The sequence below is a fragment of the Mya arenaria genome, chromosome 3, assembly GCF_026914265.1.
Source record: "Mya arenaria isolate MELC-2E11 chromosome 3, ASM2691426v1".
Lineage (NCBI taxonomy): Eukaryota > Metazoa > Mollusca > Bivalvia > Myida > Myidae > Mya > Mya arenaria.
In genome coordinates this window covers 61,198,200-61,223,214 of record NC_069124.1, presented here as the reverse complement: position 1 = coordinate 61,223,214, position 25,015 = coordinate 61,198,200, and the positions used below count along the sequence as shown (strand labels likewise).

At 36.3% G+C, this 25,015-nt stretch overlaps 2 protein-coding genes across 2 annotated transcripts; one reads left to right on the top strand and one right to left on the bottom strand.

The window, feature by feature from the left end:
- Nucleotides 1-3,012: 3,012 nt before the first annotated feature.
- LOC128229226 (maspardin-like) lies at nucleotides 3,013-20,722 on the bottom strand. The gene is made up of 9 exons (XM_052940988.1): nucleotides 20,664-20,722; nucleotides 19,505-19,592; nucleotides 18,014-18,175; nucleotides 17,474-17,554; nucleotides 10,551-10,696; nucleotides 8,587-8,695; nucleotides 7,918-8,025; nucleotides 7,109-7,249; nucleotides 3,013-4,781 (listed from the first exon to the last, which is right to left on the bottom strand). Exons 2-9 carry the CDS (start codon nucleotides 19,565-19,567, stop codon nucleotides 4,683-4,685), a joined length of 909 nt encoding a protein of 302 aa, XP_052796948.1. The 5' UTR covers nucleotides 19,568-19,592; nucleotides 20,664-20,722; the 3' UTR covers nucleotides 3,013-4,682.
- LOC128226174 (outer dense fiber protein 3-like) lies at nucleotides 13,476-23,987 on the top strand. Its single transcript, XM_052936067.1, has 5 exons — nucleotides 13,476-13,627; nucleotides 21,372-21,488; nucleotides 21,690-21,791; nucleotides 23,367-23,573; nucleotides 23,713-23,987. The coding sequence occupies exons 2-5, from the start codon at nucleotides 21,407-21,409 to the stop codon at nucleotides 23,985-23,987; spliced, it is 666 nt and encodes a 221-aa protein (XP_052792027.1). The 5' UTR covers nucleotides 13,476-13,627; nucleotides 21,372-21,406.
- Nucleotides 23,988-25,015: the final 1,028 nt, after the last annotated feature.

The following is a 25,015-nucleotide window of genomic DNA, read 5'->3' as shown; positions in this document are numbered from 1 at the left end:
CCCTGTCATATAGTATGAATTAGTGACTCTTGAATATAGGAGAATAGGCTAATGACAAACCTCCCTGTCATATAATATGACTAAGTCACTCTTGAATAAAGGAGAATAGGCTAATGACAAACCTCCCTGTCATATAATATGACTAAGTCACTCTTGAATAAAGGAGAATAGGCTAATGATAAACCTCCCTGTCATATAATATGAAGTAGTGACTCTTGAATATAGGAGAATAGGCTAATGAATTACCTCCTTGTCATATATTATGACATAGTCACTCTTGAATATTGGCGGATAGGCTAATGAAAAACCTTACTGTCATATAATATGACTTAGTGACTCTTGAATATAGGAGGATAGGCTAATGACAAACCTTACTGTCACACACTATGACTTAGTGACTCTTGAATATAGGAGGATAGGCTAATGACAAACCTTACTGTCACATACTATGACTTAGTGACTCTTGAATATAGGCGGATAGGCTAATGACAAACCTCACTTTCAAATAAGATATGACTTAGTGACTCTTGAGTATACAAGAGCTGTCGTTGGACAGCACGCTCAACTAGTCGCAGATTTGTTCAAGAAATTAATACAATAATTATGTAAAATGTGCCTGTCAAAAGCAATAAAAAATGACAATTTAAAAAAGTAAAAAAGAATCGCCGCATTGCGACGAAACCAGGTTTTCAATGATTGTCAGAAGAACTCACATTTAACTGTTTCTTCTTTCTTTCTTATTAGCAGTGAGCTTGACCTTGATCCTAGGGGCCCGAAATTCATCCACATGGAAGTCCTCCAAAAACACTTCCTACAAACCAAGTTTGGTCACACTCTGTCAATCCTAACTAAAGTTATTCAGTACTTTCAGTAGCAGTGACCTTGACATTGACCCTAGGGGCACGAAACGCAATCCCATGAAAGGTATACCAAGTTTTGTTCCCAATATGTAAACGCTAACTCAAGTTATTCAGTACCAACCGTTAGGCTACTTTTGTAAAGTGACCTTGACCCTAGGGGCCCAAAACGCAATCCAATGAAAGGTCTATATAAACTCTTCCTATATACCAAGTTCGGTGTTCTGTACTAACCATTTTTCTAATTTTACTAACAGTGAACTTGACATTGACTCTAAGGGCCTCAAACACAACCCTATGAAAGTTTCTATAAACTCTTCCTATATTCCAAGTTTGTTTGCAATATGTCAACCTTAACTAAAGTTATTCAGTACTAACCGTTTTCTATTCTAAGTCACAGTGGCCTTGACTCTAGGGGCCCATAACACACTCCCATGAAAGGTCTCTATACACTCTTCCTATATACCAGGTTTGGTTGCAATATTTCAACCCTAACCAAAGTTATTTATTACCAACCACTTCTATTTTAAGTAACATTGACATTGACCCTAGGGGCCCAAAACGCAATCCTATGAAAGGTCTCCATAAACTCTTCCTTTATACCAAGTTTGCTCACCATTTGTCAAACCTAACTAAAATTAGTCTATACTGTAGAGAGTTTGACGCCGCGCTCATGCCGGCCTGCCCCAACGGCATACATCATTCCAATAACAAGGTTTCACTTTGGTTAAAAATATGAAATACGCCTGCCAAAAACAATTGAAATAAGATATACAACAGAAAACAAAAAGTCAATCAATGGTCATAATTATTAGCTAGGATTGATATGGAGTTATGTAACTTAATTGTGTGATGCCGTAAAAAAACTGTGTGGAGTATTCAAGTCAATTGAATGAATGGTATAGAAGTGATTAGTGATAATCCCAACTTGCCCTTAAAAGTTAAACCAGACACAATGAGCCCTCAAACTTAAACCTAATTTCCTAAGTCAATCATGGGCCATAATTTGTGTAAAGGATGAAATGGTGTTATGTAGCTGTAAGATGATCATCTATAATTGTGTGAAGTATTAAGTCAATTGAATGAAGGGTATAGAGGTTATTAGTAAAAATCCAAACGAAGTAAAACAGGGGCCATAATATGTAGATAGAATAATATGGAGTTGTAAAACTTCATTGTGTGATGGTCCTGAACAATTGTGTGAAGTATTAAGTGAATTGAACAAAAGGTATTGGGAGTTATAAGTGAAAATGCCAACTTGCCCTAAAACTTAAACCGAAAGCCAACACCAACGCCGGGGCGAGTAGTAAAGCTTCCTTATTCTTCAAAATAGTCAAGCTTAAAATGCCGCTCTAATACACCAACATATTTACACTTCTGAAAAACAACTTACAAACCAATTCTTGAAAATGGGATCACGCTCCAATAGTGGAGTTGACCAAGTTGCACTTAGTGTGGTTGTCGAGTCAAGGTCACAATCAAACCAAGGTTACTATTTTAATACTTTAATTAGTTTCCGTGCTTCTAAATGATCTTCCAGTGATTTTAAGTTCTGTCAGAGATTTAACAAATATTGCATTAAAATTAATTATTTCCTGTAGCTGCAATTTACACGAATGTGTAAGGTCCAATTTTCTGAAAAACACCTGCTTGGAGGTAATAAAACTTATTCGACAATGGACGCTTTGAAAACAACTTCAGTTAAACTCAACAATTGTGTTTTGTTGAATAACATTAGGTCCACAAGAGACAATGAAGACATTTGCCCCAGAGTAAAGTCCCTACCCACATTAATGAACTTAACCACATTTATGCCGATAACACACTTTTCCGGTAACTTAAGTTATAAGAAGTTTGCCTTTCGAGCCATGACTTTTGTCCATGACTTTTGTTAACACATATATGTTGCAGAAGTACTCAAATGGAATAAACCATGTGCACAAGACCATGTCTATTCTATCATGTACAATCTGCATCAAATATATACTTGGTCACGAAGTTACAAGTATGCGTCACACAACTTGAACAAGTCTTGTTGAAATAAGTTCATGGCAAATGATGTTTGCTCCTTTGTGCAAATGTCCAAACACTCAACTACCAAGATATCAGTCAAAGCTATGATCTATAATGTCCTCTCAGAAAACAACAACAATAGTTCATTTATTTACATGTTGCATCATTTACTTAAAACATACATTAACAAGGACATGATTTTAAAAAAACAAATAAACATTCACAGATGGCATCACATCAGTTAAGCAATTATCTGAAGGTTTTTATAGCTATCACAGATAACATTTTTAAACATTAACATAAATAATCCAATTGTAATTGAAGAAGCATAATTATGTTATATGTTCTGAAATTTTTGCACGATTTCTTAAAGGTATTGCAAAGGAAAAAAAATAACAGAAGAGAGATATACTTTAATCCTTAGCATGAATTAAACTGCAACCATATTTAATTTCAAACCTTGACTGTCGTTACGTATATTAATATACAGACTCTCTCTCTCTCTATATATATATATAAAAAGTAAGATTATACACATGAATTTGAGAGAGTGAAAAGTCTATTCCTACTGTGATTGAATGTGGAGTTAACTCCACTGAGGAACCATGTGAGCAGCAAACTATGTTACAGTTTTATCTGAATTCTTTGAATCATGTTAATGAACATAACAAGTCCTTAATTAATATTTGAATGGCACACAGTGATGATGATTTACAAAAAAACACAGTCCAATGAAATAATAATATATGAGGTGAAAATACAAGGTAATAAATTGAATATAATCTGTCAGAGGACTAAAATTTAAAAAACAATAATGAGTATCTTATACCTATACAGGCTTTTTTCTGTGTGCTTAAACATTCTGTTGAAAATATTCCATACATATTTGTTCATCATAATGTAAGATTATTCTACTTTCCCTGCACACTAAGATCAAATCTAAAGCACTTTAAGTTTTGGGAATGTAGCACAATTATATTAACACTAATAAACACATTCAACATACACCACTATTGACAGAAACATATATTCAAAGATGTAAATTAAGTGAAGAGTTCTGTGAATTAAGTGCAACTGAATGCATACTGTAAATCATCATAAAAATTGAAGTATTACAAGCATTTAAGATACTCAAGTAACCTAGCAATTATTGTGTGTGATAACATATAAAATCATGGTCAATGAAATTTACAAACTTGAAGTATTATTAAATACATTGAATCTATATTAAAATCCATACTCAAAAGCGATTTTTGCAATACAAAAGAAGTCCAAATCTTAGGTATTCCAGTTATATGTGAAAGGTATAAACACATAAACATATAAAACATAAAAGTAGACTTGAACAATAATAAGATGTTTTCACAAACTTTAAACACCAGACATGAATTCCTATTGCACTTTGAGCAATTTCAGCCAAACAAAAGTCAATTCCTGAATGAAGTTTTACTTCACAAAACAATTGACCACACTGATAGCTTCATGCAACAGTTTAAAAGCTACATTCTTTTAGTAATCCCACAAATGGGAATAGGGGTTATTGCTGAAATGTTTTTAAAACTACATGTATCACTGTTTTTGTTTTAAACTTTTAAAATCAGTCCCAAAATCATACATTTCCTTGTTCCAAATGACCATGTTGGAACATTAAACCTTTTAATGATAGAATTCACTTGCATACATAATACAGTCTGTGATACCACTGAATATAAGCAAGCACATGGTCTGGAAACATATCTCAGAGGTAGGGAATAGCTGCACCCAATGTTTATCTCCATGAGCCACAAGTGTGTGCCACTCCCTGCACCTCAGCTATTCCACACTGCCCACACTGCCTGCTGATCCTGGTCTTTCCTCCGGCTCCACATATTTAGCTGAGTATTGTGTTTCATCAAATATCTTTAAATGAACCTGTAGTGGAAAACAGTTTTTATTAGATACATGTACAACCAATTTCATTTAAGAACTATAATGTAGCAATAAATCCGTATTTACATTATTGCATAGGTGGTTCAGTTAAGAAGGTTAATATTCAGCTACAAAATCAAAAAGTTCAATAAGAAATGGACTCATTTAATTCTAAAATATTTAGATTTTATGTGACCAATGTAAAAGAATGATCTTTAACTTTTAAAAGAAAGAATGGTAAACAATTCAGCTAAATAAGACACCAGAAATTATAGCTAGTATAGGGACAAGCCCGGGTTGGTATTCATGAAACATCTTAAGTTATTTCCAAGCATAAGTCAATTTAAACAAGAGCTCTCACAGTATGTGACGAATGCCCCCAAATGTGACATTGACCAATGAACAAGGTCAGTACATGAAAAGTGAAAGATCAAACAAATACATATGGCAAGTTATTTTAAATTGCCTCTGAACATAAAAAAATACTACCCATACTTGACAACCAACATTCTTATGTCCTTATATTCAGCATTCCATTGTGAATAATCACAAAGTGTATCTTTCACCTTAGAGGTAGGGACATGGGTCTTGCACATGACACGTCGTCTTGGTATGTCGAACACATGTGGCAAGTAATTTTAAAATCTGTCCATACAAGAAAAAGTTACAGCCCGGACATAACAACCAATACTCTGTATCCTTATATGCAGCACTCCATTGTGAATGAACACCTAAGTGTGACCTTGACCTTAGAGGTAGGGACACGGTTCTTGCACGCGACACGTTGTCTTGGTATGTCGAACACATGTGGCAAGTTATTTTAAATTCTGTCCATACAAGGGAAAGTTAAAGCCCGGACACGACAACCTATACTCTATGTCCTTATATGCAGCATTCCATTGTGAATAAACACTAAATGTGACCTTGACCTTAGAGGTAGGGACACGGGTCTTGCACCCGACATATCGTCTAGGTAATTCAAACATATGTGGCAAGTTATTTTATAATCTGTCCATACAATGGAAAGTTACAGCCCGGACACGACAACCTATACTCAATGTCGTTATATGCAGCATTCCATTGTGAATAAACACTAAGTGTGACCTTGATCTAAGAAATAGGGACACGGATCTTGCACGTGATACGTCGTCTTGGTATGCCAATCACATGTGGCAAGTTATTTTAAAATCTGTCCATACAAGGGAAAGTTACAGCCCAGACACAACAATCTATACTCTATGTCATTATATGCAGCATTCCATTGTGAATAAACACCTAAGTGTGACCTTGACCTTAGAGGTAAGGACACGGTTCTTGCACGCGACACCTCGTTTTGGTATGTTGAACACATGTGGCAAGTTATTTTAAAATCTGTCCATACAAGGGAAAGTTACAGCCCAGACACGACAACCTATACTCTATGTCCTTATATGCAGCATTCCATTGTAAATAAACACTAAATGTGACCTTGACCTAAGAGGTAGGGACCCAAGTTTTGCACACGACACGTCTTCTTGATATGCCGAACACATGTGGCAAGTTATTTTAAAATCTGTCCATACAAGGGAAAGTTACAGCCCGGACACGACAACCTATACTCTGTGTCCTTATATGCAGCATTCCATTGTGAATAAACACCCAAGTTTGACCTTGACCTTAGAGGTAGGGACACGGTTCTTGCACGCGACACGTCGTCTTGGTATGACGAACACATGTGGCAAGTTATTTTAAAATCTGTCCACACAAGGGAAAGTTACAGCCCGGACACGACAACTTATACTCTATGTCCTTATATGCAGCATTCCATTGGGAATAAACACCTAAGTGTGACCTTGACCTTAGAGGTAGGGACACGGTTCTTGCACGTGACACGTCGTCTTGGTATGACGAACACATGTGGCAAGTTATTTTAAAATCTGTCCATAATATTCTGAGTTATTGAGTCGGACGGACGGACGGACGAACAGACGGACGGACGGTGCGATTTTAATATGCCCACCTTCGGGGGCATAAAAATTGTTCATTATAGTCAAATCAAAAGAAATGCGTTAAGTATTTCAGAAAATATTATGTTATTATATCATATGACCAGTGAGATAATTTAATATGGAAAGTGTCTTAATTAGGAAATGATTTAATATGTTTTATGAATACAGCACAGGAAGCCTAAAATTTAACCAAGATTCTGTTTGATGGCACAAAGATCAAGGCCACACAATCACCAAAAAAGAGAAAAAACCCTGAAAAAGAATCAATGATACAATGGAGAAGAAAGGCATAGTTTATGTAAGAAACAGTAAATAATAAGTTCTTCAAAGATTCATACAAACCTGAATGAAGATATTCACTTCTAGAGGTCTACTTAGGTAAGGAAAGTTGCCACCAGTTTTGAGATGGGCTCTTTTAGCATTAGGATAGCACTTGTACATCTCTTCCCTCACTTCTTGTGACAATGCGCAGTCATCAAACACCTGGGGAACAAACATCAATTGTCATAGATCACAATTTAGGCACATACCATAGAAGCAAAGGTTGGCTATCAAAATGCACATTGTTTACACGAAATACTGACATATATGTATGTTAGAAAACAGACAACAAAGTGTGACATCTCAAAGGAAAATGATGCAGGTAACAACACACTGCAAAGTAAGTCCTGAAACTAAAGCACTTAATTAAACAAGTATCATTTGGCTTAATTTAGACTTAAAAATTGCCAGTTTCTGTACGAAAATCACTGTTATTTTCATAGAAGCGCTAGCTTAAGGTTCCAATCCGTTAAATGTGCACAATCTTACTACTTAAGGTACTATCATTTAATCAAATGTTAAAATGTATTCAGCTCTGAATTCTATGGATTTTCAAGATAGCCTTTTATATCAGACAGTCTTTTCCTTTTTTTAAATGGAACATAGGAATCACCTATTTCACATTCTTTTACAAAATACACAAATTGGCTGACAAAATTCATTTTAATAATTCATTTAAAGAAGTATTATTGACAAAAAAGAGCGACGAAGTGATTCGAAAAGCACAATTAAGAGATTTATATTCTATTTAACTCCTCTAATCTAGCATCTGGGCTATTTTAGCTTTTGAGTGTTGATAGGGTTTTAATGAGATTTCTCAAGCTCCTTACATCCATGATGACGATTTCAACGCCGTTCAGTTTCTGGGGCTCCACATAGCAGTTCATACAGTTCAGCGTGAGTCTTGATGCCAGGTCTTGCTGGTTAAGGCCATCCAGCTGCAGGGGAGAGAAAGGTCAGAGAGTAACTACAAGTATTTTTCATGTGCAGATAGGACAATCATTTCCAAGGAAACATGAAGATCGGAGTTTTCCGCAGGAAAGTAACATACAAATTATACCTGGATTCAAGCTTTCTAAAGTAATTGAGCAAAAACGAAGTCTGAGCAATTGAGCAAAAACGAAGTCTGACCTACAGACTGGTGACCAACAAATCATTTATCACCTGGAGGTCATTGTGAACTTCATCTAATAACCTCAAAATCAATAGGGGACACCTACTAATCAAAACCAAGTAGCATACCTAGTATGAAGTTCCTGGGCCCAAGAGTTCTTAAGTTATTGAGCAGAAACGTTTTTTTCACATCAAGGTCACCATGACCTTGGCCTTTCACCTTCTGATCTCAAAATCAATAGGGGTCACTAAACATGACAAAATGGCATGTAATTGATTATTGAATATCTTTGTACAAATTTACCAGTAACCATTAAAGAATAAAGATAAAAAAAATAATTCAAGGCCAAAATTACTACAGGTAAGTTTCAGAGCCAACAAGTTACCTTTTCAACCATAAAGTCAATGGAATCGGCTATTTCTGGGTCTGTAAGCCTCCGGTCAAAGTTGCCCATCACCATCTTCTTCAAGAATAAAGCAGGCATCATCCAGAACCTGGGAAAAAAAACAATGGTTTCATTGAAGTACAAGGTGAAATATGTAATATTACAACTATTTCAAAGTTATACAAACACAGGTATGTCAAATGCAAAACTGAAATAAGAGAACACTACCAGGAATCCTTTATAAGTAGAGGCAACACAGGTTTTCTGTTATAGTTTGTGTTTTGGCAGAACTTTCTATTTAAGTCCCTCAAAGTATTCCAATTTGGCATCAACACAATCTTTTATCCGTGAAATTCAGTCTGAAATGCCTTTGCAAACTCTACCTTAGGAATTCTGTTTATACACTGCTATAAGGCACTTAACAGCACTGAGTGTCCCAAAACAACATCCACATAGACATTCACTTCATGTGAGGATGCAACCAGAAGTCACAGGGAGGGAGGTCAGGGCTTCATGGCTCATGTCGCAAAACTTAAAATTTGTTCCATTGATAATACACTGTAACCAGTAGAGACACGCCATTTATTGTAGTGGTCAATAACAACAGAGAGAACATAATCCCTATAAAATATGCCTGCAACACTGCATTGCTCAGGTACTGGGACTGGGGCTACAATCCCTTCAAAGTCAAAAGATGGAGCGTACATGACCCACCTGACACAACTGCTGTGCCTAGATATCAAATGACACTTATTATTTTCACCCACCCACATTTTGTTAATTTCTTTGTTGGCGGGTAAAATGAAAATAATAGAGCTGTGTTTCATCACTTGTGGCAATCTCCCTTACCAACACAGGGTTCGTGTTATTGAAATTAGACATCAATGCATTTTCAACATGTGCAGGCTTCTGTTCTGGGGTGAACAAGAGTGGTATCGAACATGCGCAGACCAATTTTTTGCTTTAACATCAAATACACCGCTGACAAACCTATCCCTGATATGTTCCCATCTCTTCCGCAAACATCTGGCTCTACTTTAAATTTGACACTATCAATATATTTGTCAGAGCCTTCCAAAATCTGCTAGCTGGGCTGGGGCTAATCATAAAATATCTTCCTTCCTTAAACAAAGATACCCATCTTGCAACAGTATGACTATATGGTACTCAAGACCTACTTGCCCTATACACATTGTCTACATCTGTATTAATTTTTAATCCGCTTATACCAAGTAATCGATGAATCTTTAAATACATGAATGCTCTTTGAATATTCTCACCAGATTCAGCCTTATTTCAGTCAGTAGGAAATGCTATGTTACCTTTAAAACTTCATTTAACTACTTGTGCATGTGGAAAACATGAAAAAGATTGATAGGCTCATAGATAAATTATCACCATTTGTGCAAGAGGAAACCATGATTTTTGCAGCTTTGTTGCCACTACTATGAAAACGCTCCTCCTATTCTGTTAAATAAACTTACTTTCTACCATACATATGTAACTATCATTAATTATTTAAAGCAATTACATTAAACTTAAATAATACTTAAGTCAAAATATACGGCTCATGGTACTGGCACCATACTGAATCGGAATATGACAATGTCATGATGCATGGTCATAATATTCATCATATTAAAAAATCACGATGTTTATTACAACCATTAATCCAGAAAAAATAACAACATAAAAAAGGAAAAGCCGTAACTTGAGATATATCCAGTATGATTTAAACAATATTTAGACAAAAAGAGTTTAATATGTCTACTACAAGATATAAAATCTGTATAACTTAAATTAAACCTAGGATAATGCTTGTATTTAAAGTAATTTCCATGCTGTAGAGTTTACAAGAGCTGCTTACAACCATAACAGATATTTTAAAATGTAAGATACATGTACATTTGCTTCCACAAACCAGGGAGTGTTAGATACTTATCTCAGACACTGTATGCACTTACGTTGGGGCTGAATTTGTCTGCTGGAAAATGCTGGTTTCATAGAAGGCATTACAGAGTATGAGTGAGGCCACTCGAGGGGATTTGTGTGTGTACTCTGCAAACTTCTGAGCAAGGAAACCGCCGAGTGAAGCACCAAATAAATGAACCTGAAAAAATCACAGAAAAAGAAATCATTGTTAGCATCATAAACTCCCCCTGTTGCAGCAGATGCCCACTCTGATGTGTGTGTTGCCCAAATGCACTTGTCATATACATAACGATGGCCTCACTTCAAAATGCCGAAGCTGCATTTTTTCAGTTTCGAATTTACATTACTAAAATCATAAAGGAGTGCCGCATCTAACAGCAAAATGCCGAGTAAATAGTCCAATGAGAAAATGGTGTTACATCATGTAATCAGAATGTAGAGCAATGATTGGACATGTCAAAGAGAAGCAAAAATGCAAAACATTCAGAAATTGTAACTACAAAACTTGTAACTTCAGCATTTTGTAAAAAAAACGTGTGATCAAATTACCAATATTAACTACTAAAAACGTTGCAACTGAAAACATGGGATTTGTAGCATTTGGAAGTGAGGCCATCGATAATAGATAAAGGGACAAAACTCCTAAACCAATTTTGTTTGATAGACAACACTTTTCGTTATACGGAAATTTTGCTATCCCATGTATTATGTATCTGTTGTTTACCGTATCTGAACTCTTACTTTATCAAGTAAAACAAGGCTACCATTGGATATGATGTATGCTCCTGACAGGGTACATGTTTTGGAAAGAAAGTGCCAATTGGAAAATATTACTTTTCAAGTCTCAGTTTGTTTAAACAACCAGTTATACATATGATACAGGAGTTGGCTGTGGACAGCAGCATAATCAACAACTCTTTAGTTAAATGTTGAGAGGATTAATTATGTCAAGTGAATTTTAATCATATCATTTGAGATATTAAAGAACAGACGCAAACAATTTGGAAGATATTTCCAAAATATCCAAGAATATATACTTTTGGAGTATACTTTTTTTAAGGAACTTTTGGAGTTAGTATGGTTCGGAAAATTTATATTTTACTGACACAAACTTACAAGTATTTAAAGGGATATGTGTGGTTTTGGTACCTGGTACATAATATTCATTGAATAATTCATGATGTAATGAATAACTGACAGAACTTTTTATTTGTTTTATCTGCTTGAACAGTGTTCACTCAGCCACAGATACAGACTCAACTATAGCTCCATATTTGTGAAAAAAAGTGGCACATGTTGCCTGGTCCATAAATTGAGATAAAACGAAAACTAAAATATGTATATGTACTGTGCAGTACCAATACCCAGCAAAACATAGTAAGAATGTTATGTATTCCACCACTTGACCATTCACAACCCTAATCAGCATAATCTCAGTAATGTCAGGTGGTTGGAATAGAGGGTTTTAACAGAATATTTCACAGAAATTGACATAATTTTTTTCTCTGAACATGCAAAATTTCACTTTGGTTGATTCATTTTGGTTGATTCAGTGATATTTCATAAAATAGGTGACGTATAGTAAATCAGTGCAACACAAAATTTTAGCTACAGAGCAATAGATTTCTAACAACACATTCGTTGCAAAGTAACAGCCATCCTGCACATCCTTTTTTAAAAGAAATAGCATGTTTGCATATTAAGCACATTACAGTATGCTGAGATAATGTTGTTCTTGCATGTTTGTCAAATTGCATTTGGATGTCATTTAATTGATGTCAAAATGCAGGTATTTTATGTGATAACGTCAAACTGAAACAAATGTATTGTCTACTGAGTGAAGTGACTCATGTAACTGACATTTTCAAAAAAATTACATGAAATAAAAAGAATATTTTAAATAAATGTTGCTTTTAATAACATCTGAAAAAAATAGAAAATTGTGTGAGTTACATGAGTTTGAACAATCAGTAGATGATTATTTGGTATCGCTGCACTTGTATTTATTTTTGGAGCAGTTTTGAATAGAAAACTTCTAATTACAGAAGTTCGATTTTTAAGAAAAATTCATCACACATTTGGACATCATCAATTTCTACCACTTACTTCCGTAATAAAAGCCGGATTCTAAGAAAGTTGGGTTAGATTTTTTATTGTTTTAACATTTTTCCAGTAAAACTTCAGCATTCAGTCACATAGCTTGTTAGAAGTGCACGCATGTTAATACCCTTATCACTAAAACATTTGCATGTGTTAACCACGTTTTATAGCATGTGCACCCTCTTGGCATTTTATTGTTAAAAATTAACTTAACAGAATATGTAAATGAGATTAAAACAAGAGATGTTTGTCAAACATTATGCCCCCCTGAGCGCCATGTTGTCAGGATTATATGGACAATTGAATGAAATATGCATGGACCGAAATGACAGCTGATTTGTTGCTGTTTTAAGATTATGACCATTAAAGTGTGAGGATAAAGTGTGTTATGACTGTCATGACCTTTGACTCTATGAACTCAAAATCAAGAGTCATCAGCTGGTGACCAGCCTAAATGTCAAGTTTGAGGGCCATGGTAGTCTAAAATAATAGACGTGTTAAACGGGATTCTTCCTATCCCTAACGTCTAAACGGGAATGTGCAAAAAACGGGGGTGTTTTAAAAATATTGAAATTGTTTTAAGTGAAGTATTTTATGGTTGAAATTGATCATAAAGAGTTATACTCATATTTCACCATGTAAGTGAAATGTTATTTTCCACTAAACAAGCATTTAATGCATTAAAACAAGTTGTTTACCTTTCCAATAAAACGAAAGTTGACTGACACAGACAACAATTATGCGAAGGGGAACAACTCGATACAATCGTAATAGCTCGGCCTCCTCCGAGAAAGCTTCGAGATAGACCTCGTTCTACAATCGTAACAACTCGGCCATGGCCGAAATGTTCCGAGCGATTTAAAACTGTGCCCTAAAGCCCTGCGGGTGCCCTTCATGTATATATCGTTATGTTTTGACAGAATGAAATGAAGAAAAGCCGTCAAACTCATAATTATAAGTTGGATATTTATTTTTTGTGTACGGAACTAATATAAAATAACATAATCTGGTAATATTTCTTGTTTTTATGATATTTTATAGACGCTATATGCTTTAACCCGGAATCCTGATCGGAACAACTACCCACTTTTGATACTAAACAATTTGTACGTGAAGGATTTGCCATATCAAATATCTAAAAAAAATCCGTCAACGTACAATTATTTGGACTAAGGGCCATGGGTGCAGGCAGGTCTTCTAAAACTTTGGAACCTCAATCGGTCCGGACCCGGCGACAATCGGTCTTGACCCGGTGACAACCCCCCCCCCCAAAAAAAAAAATATAAAAGACCTGTTCAAAAGTCCGATTACTTAGAAATGTCACATATTTTCGCGACGTCTTTTCTGTCAATATTTTTTAGCGATTTCGCGATGTCGCAATTCCCAAGAGGATTCTAGAGCCGCATAGCCGCTTCAGATAGTCATTGATACAAGCTTACTTCAAATGAGATTCTCATAGAGTTCTGCGGCGTTTCTAAAAAGAACGACAGCGATCGTAAATAACTGTGGCTGTCGAAAAGCGGTCAGACGACAAAAAGTGAAACAGTATTATGATTTTTTGGCTTAATGCATCTACAGTGGCAAACTCCGCGCAGTGTTACTTCCCTTGCAGTACAGTAATCACTGCCTTCACAAATATCACGTGATGATAGAAACGGCACGTGATTGCAATTTACAAAATGGACGGAACACCTTTAAAAGAAATTCCAGCAACATGTTTCATTTGTTTAGAAAATGAACGATTTTATTCCATAAAAGGAAAAAATGCAAAACGTTCGATACATGTCTGAATAGCTAACAACACATCCATGTTGATATTGTAATTTGTAAATCCTACTTTCAATTTGAAAAAAGACCGAACATTTCCGAATGTTTTTTTTAATTGTTATTTTTTTATAAAACATATTATGCCTATCAACTGGCGTAAAGTAATTATTTAAGAAAGGATATAAGAATAAATATATATGATTAAAAAAAATGCCATTAAAAGTTTTCATCCAATTTTGGATGAAAATCTTGTGGTGGCAGTGATTACTGTACTAAAAGGGAAGTAACACTGCGCGGAGTTTGCTACAGTGGGTCAACATTCAACTGATACTCTTGAAAAATAATATACATGTAGATTTATAATTGGGGCTTCAAGCTATTAAAGTGTGATATCGACAACGATTTTGTCATTACTGCGAATTAAAATGACGTAAGCGAGGCACTCAGCTTCCAGACTATGTAGTTAATCAAGCGTGTCGCTGTTGATATCCTATATATGACTAGGTTCGGATTAACAATGACATATATGCACATTTAAAAGAACAATTTAAATTTAACAGTTTGGTAATCAACAAACGGATATATCGTGTAATGATCGACGACGACATAGCATATTCATATTGCCATGTGAAAATATGGACCGATTTTAACACTTAATCAGGATAACTGCAAGCACACAATTAACAGATAGTTTGTTTAATTGTGTCTTCCGTGACCTACCAATACACGTGATAGCGTCTGCTAATTAACAGATAGGCTATATAGTGATCAGTGTAGCGGAAAAAGCAGCTGGGCGCATTAGTCACATGGTAACTAAGACACTTTTATGACCTATTGGGGGTAGTTTTGAATGTGTGAATGACCCATGAATGTTTGTGTTTAACAATTTCTGCAACTTTTACTGGCCCTATAGTCATTTTGGACCGAAATTATAAAAAAATGACAAAATTTCAGACCGATTTTTTTTACACTTTTTGAAAATGAAATCGGTCTGGCTTGGTCAAAATCGGTCCAGACCGGCAAATTGCCGGTTTTTAGAAGCCCTTGGTGCAGGCATTGTCAAGTTATCACAAGACAAGTTTTTTCATTCAAGGTCACTGTGACCTTGACCTGATGACCCCTAAATCATAAGGGGTTATCAACAAGTCAGATGCAACTCCAAGTCAAGTTTGAAGGCCATGGGTTCAGGCATTGTTGAGTTATCACTCGGACAACCTTTTACCATTCAAGATCACTGTGACCTTGACCTTTGGCTCTATGAATCCTAAAATCAATAAGGGTGATCTATTGGTCAGGCTTAACATCCATGTCAAGTTTAATGATCATAGGTTCTGGCATTGTTGAGATATCAGTGGGGGAAGATTTGTTAACTTTTTTGTGTTAAAGGTTACTGTGACATTGACCATGGCCTGATGACCCCCAAAGTCAATAGGGGTCATCTACTGGGCAGGCCCAACCTTCATGTCAAGTTTGTTAATCATAGGTCCAAGAATTGTCGAGTTTGCTTTCAAAGTCACTGTGACCTTGACCTTTGACCCCTAAAATCAATATGGGTCATCTACTGGTCAGGCCCAACCTCCATGTCAAGTTTGAGGGCCATGGGTGCAGGCATTGTTGAGTTATCACTTGGACAACCTTTTATCATTCAAGGTCACTGTGACTTTGACCTTTGGCCCAATGACCCCTGAAATTAATAGAGACAATCTTCTGGCCAGGCTCAACCTCCAAATCAAGTTTGAGGGCCATGGGTGCAGCCATTGTCAAGTTATCACTCGGATAATCTTTTACCATTCCAGGTCACTGTGACCTTGACCTTTGGCCCAATGACCCCTTAAATCAAAAGGGACAATCTTCTGGCCAGGCTCAACCTCCAAATCAAGTTTGAGGGCCATGGGTGTAGCCATTGTCAAGTTATCACTCGGATAATCTTTTACCATTCCAGGTCACTGTGACCTTGACCTTTGGCCCAATGACCCCTTAAATCAAAAGGGACCATCTTCTGGCCAGGCCCAACCGCAAAGTCAAGTTTGAGGGCCATGGGTGCAGGCATTGTCGAGTTATCACTCGGAAACCTTTTACCATTCAAGGTCACTGTGACCTTGACCTTTGGCCCAATGACCCCCAAAAACCATAGGGGTAATCTCCTGGTCAGGCCAATTCTCCAAGTCAAGTTTGAGGGCCATGGGTGCAGGCATTGTTGAGTTATCAATCTGACAACCTTTTACCATTCCAGGTCACTGTGACCTTGACCTTTGGCCCAATGACCCCCAAAAACCATAGGGTTCATCTCCTGGTCAGGTCTATTCTCCAAGTCAAGTTTGAGGGCCATGGGTGCAGGCATTGTTGAGTTATCAATCGGACAACCTTTTATCATTTAAGGTCACTGTGACCTTGACCTTTGGCCCAATGACCCCCAAAAACAATAGGGGTCATCTACTGGTCAGGCCTAACCTCCAAGTCAAGTTTCAGGGCCATGGGTGCAGGCATTGTTGAGTTATCACTCGAACAACCTTTTACCATTCAAGGTCACTGTGACCTTGACCTTTGACCCATTGAGCCCCAAAAACAATAGGGGTCAGCTACTGGTCAGGCCCAACCTTCAAGTCAAGTTTGAGGGCCATAGGTGCAGGCATTGTCACGTTATCACTCCGACAACCTTTTACCATTCAAGGTCACTGTGACCTTGACCTTTGGCCTGATGACCCCCAAAAACAATAGGGGTCATCTACTGGTTAGGCCCAACCTCCATGTCAAGTTTGAGGGCCATGGGTGCAGGCATTGTTGAGTTATCACTCGGACAAGCTTTAAAATTATTTTACCATTAAAGGTCACTGTGACCTTGACCTTTGACCCGATGACCCCCAAAATCAATAGGGGTCATCTACTGGTCAGGCCCAACCTTCATGTGAAGTTTGATGACCATACGTCCAGGAATTGTTGAGTTATCACTCGGACAAGCTTTGGTCTACCGACGGACCGACCGACATGCCTGTGCAAAGCAATATACCCCTCTTCTTCGAAGGGGGCATAACTATGAAGACCTTCTCACATAACCTCCATACATACAATTTCATACATACATACATACCTTGTCTAACTGTAAAGCATCTAACAACCGTTTGAATCCCTCACAGAACTCACGCATTGTCCAGTATATGGGATACTCAACCTATAGGGAATGTAATTTACAATTTCATAACAATGATAACATAAAAATTATCAAAGATCATGACTTGTACACAAATTTAAAAACTGAAAATAATATCAATGTCAAAATTGTTCATTTAAGTTTAACACTTTTTCCATATGGCTACATTTTATCATTACTTTTCCATATGGTTATATTTTATCATAGCATATTTTCAGAACAACAAAATTTTCAGTTGTTCTGAAAGAGGAAGATATCATTGTTTCAATACAATTAAGGGCTGTAGTACATAAATACAGATAATACACAAATTCTAAATTTAACGCAGCATACAAAACTTAATGCAAGATCATAGAGCAATTCAGAATTTGTTTTTAAATCAAATGTTTGAAATCTATGCCTCCGAAAGTCATCAATATCATAAACAATGAATCATATTAAATGCAGACAAACTGTAATTATAGTAGTACATAAACCTACAGCTATGATCCTTATCCCTGCCGATGAAAGTGAGAGCATCTGTTTGAAGAAGACATCAGCGGAACCACTGGCTGGTGGGAGACAGATCAGGGGGCACCGAACACTACGAGGTCCACAGTCATACAGGGTCCACTCCTTACGATCATCGTCGTCAACTACCAGCTAGAAAAAACAACAACTTCATTTTCAATTCTCATTCACATTACCTTTATGTACAGTTAAAACACATTAATAATAAATTATCAATACGAATAATATAATATGCGGTTTCAGGCAGGTTTTAAAAAAGTGCTACAAAAGGGATAGTGAGTTACTTTTAGGCTGTGAAAAACATGAACATTATGAATTTCACAGTAAACTTTAGGAAGTGTGTTCAATTGAAGTAATATTAGGTTTCAACTGCCAAATCAGTAATATTTGTATGTGTATGTTTGTATGTGATAATCATCATTTTTTTATAAAAAAAGGACAGGCATATTTAATACTATGAAGGCAGAATGCTGAGCACTACCAAAAAAGAACAGGGTACAGCACCTTTATATTACCCTTTTACTAAACCCCATGACCAATAACAAATTAATATGCTAATACAATATTATCTAAAACCTGTTTTGCATTTAAGTTTTTTTTCAAATTACCACTTTCAAGACATCCTTATTATAAAGCCACAAATTTTTGTAAACTTGTACACTGGACATAAAAACAGGAAACCATGCCTTTTATTTAATGTTGTAGTAAATAAATACTGCCTATACGCATGTATACAGTAAATGTCCATATCTTTTATTAATTCATTGTACGAGTTGTACCGATGAATGAGCGTCCATTAGTATTCTAGTCTGCATGTTTTAATAGTCAATATAGTCAGTATCCAAATTGAACCTGTTTACCTGTACATCATAAATCATTGCACAAATTTATCCAATTTTTTTAATTTTAATTTCCTGATCATTTATATTTACGCTGTATACATACATGCTGTGATGTCACAAATACAAAGTAAAAATATTTATTTAAAAATTTGTCGTTACTATAAATTTAACTTCCAGAACAAAGCAAATTATCATTAATCAGCATGTTTGTAAGACAGAATTATTAATGACTATTTATATTAAAAAATACTTGTAGACTCGTCGGTAAAGCTATTTTACACAAAAATTGTAAGTGAAATTCACTTTAAATAACATATGGTAACAAACTGTTAATCTTCAAACACTACTATAATCAAAACAACTATACAACGTTTGCAGAAATATGTAGGAACTGTTCGGCTGACGAATCCACCATCGCTTAATTACTACACATGACATGCGAGAATATTGAGAATATTTTCGCCTGCTTTTTACACATGTGACTGTTTCGGTTAAATGGTCTGTGAATTCGTAAACGTTTACGGCTGAAAAATAACACGATGTCGTTTACGCATGTAAACATGGGAGCCTAAGCCACCAGCATCTTTTTTTTATATAACATGTATAAAAAAACTCTTACTTTTTTCTGTGGAACTGAGCTTCGAAAGCTTTGGTATTCAGCAGAATTTTGTGTTTCGCTCATACTGCTGTTTTCTTATACATGTTTTCTGAAACAATAAGGTGACAATACATTTTATAGTATGATGATGCATTAAAAGGCATCATTCGAAACAGACTGTAGGTCTCGGTTTTTGAGATGAGATGAGACAGATGAGAAATTGACATCAATCTGCTCATAAAGCAAGGCAATATATTTAAAACTTGAGAAGCTGAGAACTTGGTAAATTGCTGGTTGTGCCGTGTTGTTGAGTTTAATAAATGTCTTAGTACGGGGATGGCATATGTCAACACGGTGATTGATAACCCAGTAAGGCATAGTCACCTAGGGAGCATTTTTGCGGCTTTGAAGGGCTTCAGGTTCTTGAATAGTTGTTTTGACCAACGTTGAACCATCTCATGTTTTCAATTATTTAAAAGTCACTCCCACATTTTGAAAATGTTATTAGCCCAAATAATACTTAATAGGATCATTTGAAATAATATTACTTATTAGATATACTGATTTCTGTATGTATGTATTAAATGCCATATATTGTTTACATGAAGGACTTATACTTTGTATTATCATGTAGACAAATCAATGTTTCTGATAAAGCAGATGCATGGTATTTTTTTATTTAATCAATGTTGTTTTTCTGTTCAGATAAAGTATATTGATCAATAGATATTATTCATGAAAATTACACACAGTGTGTAAGCTCACAAATGATCTATTTATTGAGAGATTAAATTATGTGTAAACATACACATTTTTTTTCTCCTTTAACTCTTTTGAACCTGTTGTTATTTGAACAAAAGCCTTTGTAATTGAATATTCTCAAGCTTGTGGTATCATTTAATTAATAAACATTTAAACACCTCCTTAGCTATAGCTTCAGTTTATAAATATGTTGTTTCAATCATAATATAACTTCCTTTGATTCAATCATTGCCCCACCCACTTTTTGAAAACAATATCGAATACTCAAAATCAGGCAAATTAAATACTGTCATCAAATATTAACATGTAAACTAATTAACATATCAAAGAAAATACAGGAAAAATATGTAAACACACAAATATCAAAAATTTCCTCTTAATAATTGACTAGAAAACTAGTGGGTTTTTTACCACTTACCTGAAAGTAGGAAGTGAGTTTGTTGACTATTGTACTCTCGCGAGATTTGAGCGTTCTCGTGATTGTGACGATAATAGCCGAGCGCAACCGAAGAAGTCGTCAGGGAAACGTCAGGAAGCTGCGGGTGAAGTTTCGCGCCAAAACGTCAACTTATGATATAATTTGCAATTGATTTAAAAGTTTAGTATATTTTGCCCCGATAATGGCAATATCTTCTGTACCAAGAATAGAGGGGAAAGAGCGAGGTAATTTCTTGAAGTGAAGTGTTGAATGATTTACAGATACTTGAATGCTGCGGATTGTCCTAACATCTGCTTTTGCTACCTTGTCAGTGTAGCCTATGGCTAATTATGGTCTTACCGGAAAATGCACTTTTTTAAGAACACTTTTAATTGTTTACTTATAGGGGAGTAGATTCCTATGAATATAACAAAAAGTTCATGGCTTCCGCTGGCGGTTTCCCGGTAATGATCTAGATGTAATCCAACTTAAATACATAATTACTAATGTGAATTAGTACTTCCAGTATTGGACGTATTTGGAGCCTTCAGATGTATCCAGCTGATGATAGTAGATAAAACCGTGTGACTGTGATGTAAATATGATGGCGATTCAAAAACAATGTATGATTATCATCCATGCTCGACTTTCTCACAATTATATATAGAGACTAACTTTGATATATAACGCATATTTATGATCTGATAGGTCCGGGTCCTGGGCGGTACGGCCTGCCCGCCACAATGGGCTTCAAGCAGCATGACGTCACTAAGAAGAAGGAGCCCGCATACTCGTTTGGCAGGAGGATCATGCTCAAGTCCACAGGTACACAACCGCAGCTGGTTGATGTTCAAAGTGATTTATTTCTTGATGATGAAATGAAAACGAAAATATGCTACTTGCTACTGAATGATCGAGTGAATCGGTTTTCAAATACCATAGACAAGCTCTTTGAAAATTGTGTAATATTTGGTGGAATATCTAGCATCCTAGTCAAATACTTACTATGTCGTTTTATTTTACCAGTTGACAGTCCAGGGCCGGCGTACGCTGTTAACCCCTGCTACACTCGGTACGGCCGGGACGGAACACCTTGCTACTCACTCCTCGCAAGACAGAAGCCCAAGCGTAAGTACAGTTTTATATAGTTTAATAGTCAGTTCATATTACGAAATTTGCATCCGTAGATAACAATAAATATCCAGGGGCAAATATGCGCAGTTAAACGCAAATACACACGGAGTAAAAAATAACCATCGGGACAGAGTTTCCCCAAGTCTGGAGGTGGGGTTAATTCGCTTTATGTCATGCAAAACATAGTAAATCATTGTCAAAACAAAACAAAAGAGGGAACGTCTTGTAAATAAACAACCCCATTCATTCTTTCATACTTTTTTTCAATTTTCTCGGCAGATGTATTACCAAAGGATTGAAATGTTTGTTAATACATGTACCATGTTTATGCCTGATTTAACTGTTTTGTTTTCAAGTTTGACGTTTTTTGTTTTTTTAGACTCATACTCATTTATTAATGCCATCGAAATGGAGCGCTTAATTTTCAAAATACATGTATTGATATTAAAGCTATATTGCACTCCCATTTCATTTCATATTTTGAAATGATCACATTCAACCTTAATTCTAATAATATTTAGAATAAAATTGTAAAACTTGTCCCTGTTGTTTTTATTCTATTATTCATCTAGTTCCGAGTCTAAATGCTGTTAGTTTCTAACAGTCTTCAAATATTTATTTTGAAAGATGCACAGTTTTCTTTTTTTATTTCCCCTCATTTATTGCAACCTCGGATCAATAACAAATTGACCCTTCTCCCAGCTGCAACATAGTATCGCACAAAGTATTTCCATCTTATGTCGGTTAGCTTCATCTTTACTTGTTATGTACTTTTTAACACAAACTATTGGCATAAATTAAAAACATCATTTTTTTTCTTATTTGCCATAAAAACGCGTCCAAAAATACACCCGGGGCAAATGATGGCCATATAAACGACATATCTGTCTATATCTGTCTCGTATATAACACATGCTTGATGAAGATGCACGGACTAACGCGCGCTGAAGAGTCAACAAATGCATTCTATTGCTTTCGAACTAAGACATAAATTAACAGATGTGGTAAAATGGAGAAATTATACAATAACAAAATATATGGACAAGGCAGTATACCCTTCCCAGCGTCAAGTAGAGGCTAACAGTAGCTCACGATAGCTAACGTTTGCGATTTGGATGCCCGCTTGCACTGGTATATTTGCATATAATACACAAAACAGATTGCTCGCTTGAGTGACTGTTAGCTCTAACGAACGCAGGGCAGGTATGCTCAGTACTAATAAAATGATGGTGCAATTGTGAAAATGAATATTTTTGCGGCATTTGAGTGGGGGCTTATTAATGGACCTGCCTGCGATTAGTTGCGGATTAGAAAGGATATACATTTGTATAGTTTTACATGTTTACAATTTCCAATGAACGATCTTTCATCTTACGATTTTGTAGAGGTACAGTTTTGATATCCGTGAATAGACAAAACACAGATGAAAACTATGTTTTAATTTTAAAGAAATGTAACCCAGGCGGCTATAATGAAAAACAATCATTTTTTCGACGTCTGTTCAATAAAACCGGTCGCTGGTGTTTTAAGCATAAACGCTTTGTTAACGATATTCGGGCTTTATTCCAGAATCCTTCCAGACACCATGTCCGGGTCGCTACAATCCTGAACATGTGCATCCCCAGAGGGAGCGTGTGGCTCCAAAATATTCACTAGGTTTCCGAACGCGTTTCCCGAAATGCGACCAGAACCCGGCACCAAGTAACTATATACTTCCACCAGTGCTTGGACCTTCACAGGCGTACAAAACATCGACCGCCTCGTACTCCATGACAGGTTTTTATATTTTAACTATAAAACATACACGTTTCGGTCATTTTATGCATACTTAAAAGGAAATGATAGTTAAACATTAAATGGATTTCTTATCTTTTTTGAATGTCGGTATATGTCAAGTTAAAACATGATTTTGCAGGTCGTTCGCGTGTAGGCTGTTATCTTGAAGACCTATCGAATGCCCCTGGACCAGGCCACACCAAAAATATTCATCCTGACGTGTACATGAACAAGGCTCCCCACTACTCGCTGCGTTCCAGAAACTACATGCCCGTGGATAACGTGCAGAAGCCTGGCCCAGGAGCCCACTGCCCGGAGACCGTAAAAATAAACCGTTCACTCGCGCCCAAGTACTCACTGGGCGTCCGCCATTCAGAATTCGTCTGTCCATTTATTGCAGACATAGCAGAATAGATTCTTTTTAACTTTTAATTTTGGTCAAACCTGTCATTTTTCAGTTCAAATAAATGTGATACAATTTTAATTAATATGTGTTATGTTGTTCCATGCAATTCTTTATTTGTACAGAAGGAAGTTTCTCCCACCTCAGATAAGTAGATCCAAAAGCTTGACAATGCTCGAAAATCTTATCTTGCCCACGGGCAGAGATAAAACAAGTACCCGTATGGAACTCCTATTGTATTGTCATTTCACAATTACCTCCATTGTCGAAGACCGTCGTCTGTAGCATCATGGAAACCTTGTCTTATGGCAATATTCAAAATCAAAATAAATTATTTCTCGCTTCAAATGGCACCATAAAATGTTTTCACGCTCCATTCAATAAATAATGCTGCACTCTACTGATAATTATTTCAAGAACGATTTGACTAATAAGATAATCTGAATCACTGCGCGCATATCCATGACAACTATGCAGAAAAGAGTTCCAACAAAAAATACTATTTACTTTATTTTGTTTAACTCAGGGATGTGATTGACCTGGCAGCTAGAGGGCTGAAACCATTTCGGCCATGGGTTCTTGGGGCACTTTTGGGGTCAAAAGCACACTGCTGTAGAAGAAAAACTGGCTTTTTAGAAGCTCTTTTGAGGGTTCTTCTGACTTTAAATTTGAAGCAAACTGGGATATCAACACTAACAACCAAAAGTGCACTAGTATCTTTTTGATCAGCTAAAAAAAAAATTATTTATTTTTTTATTGGGGGGGGGGGGGGGGGGGGGGGCATTAGATCCGCGGAATTCCGCGAATCCGCGGACAAATCACATCCCTGTTAACTGAGGTGGAAGAAAAAGCATCTACCATAGCCAAGACAAGCTTTTTTCGTTCATGGTCACTGTGACCTTGACCCGACGACCCCTTAAATCAAAAGGGGTCATCTACTGGTCAGTCCCAGGCACCCAAGTCATAGTTGAGGGTCATGGGTGCAGGCATTGTCGAGTTAACACTCGGGCAACCTTTTCGCGTTCCAAGTCACACTGAA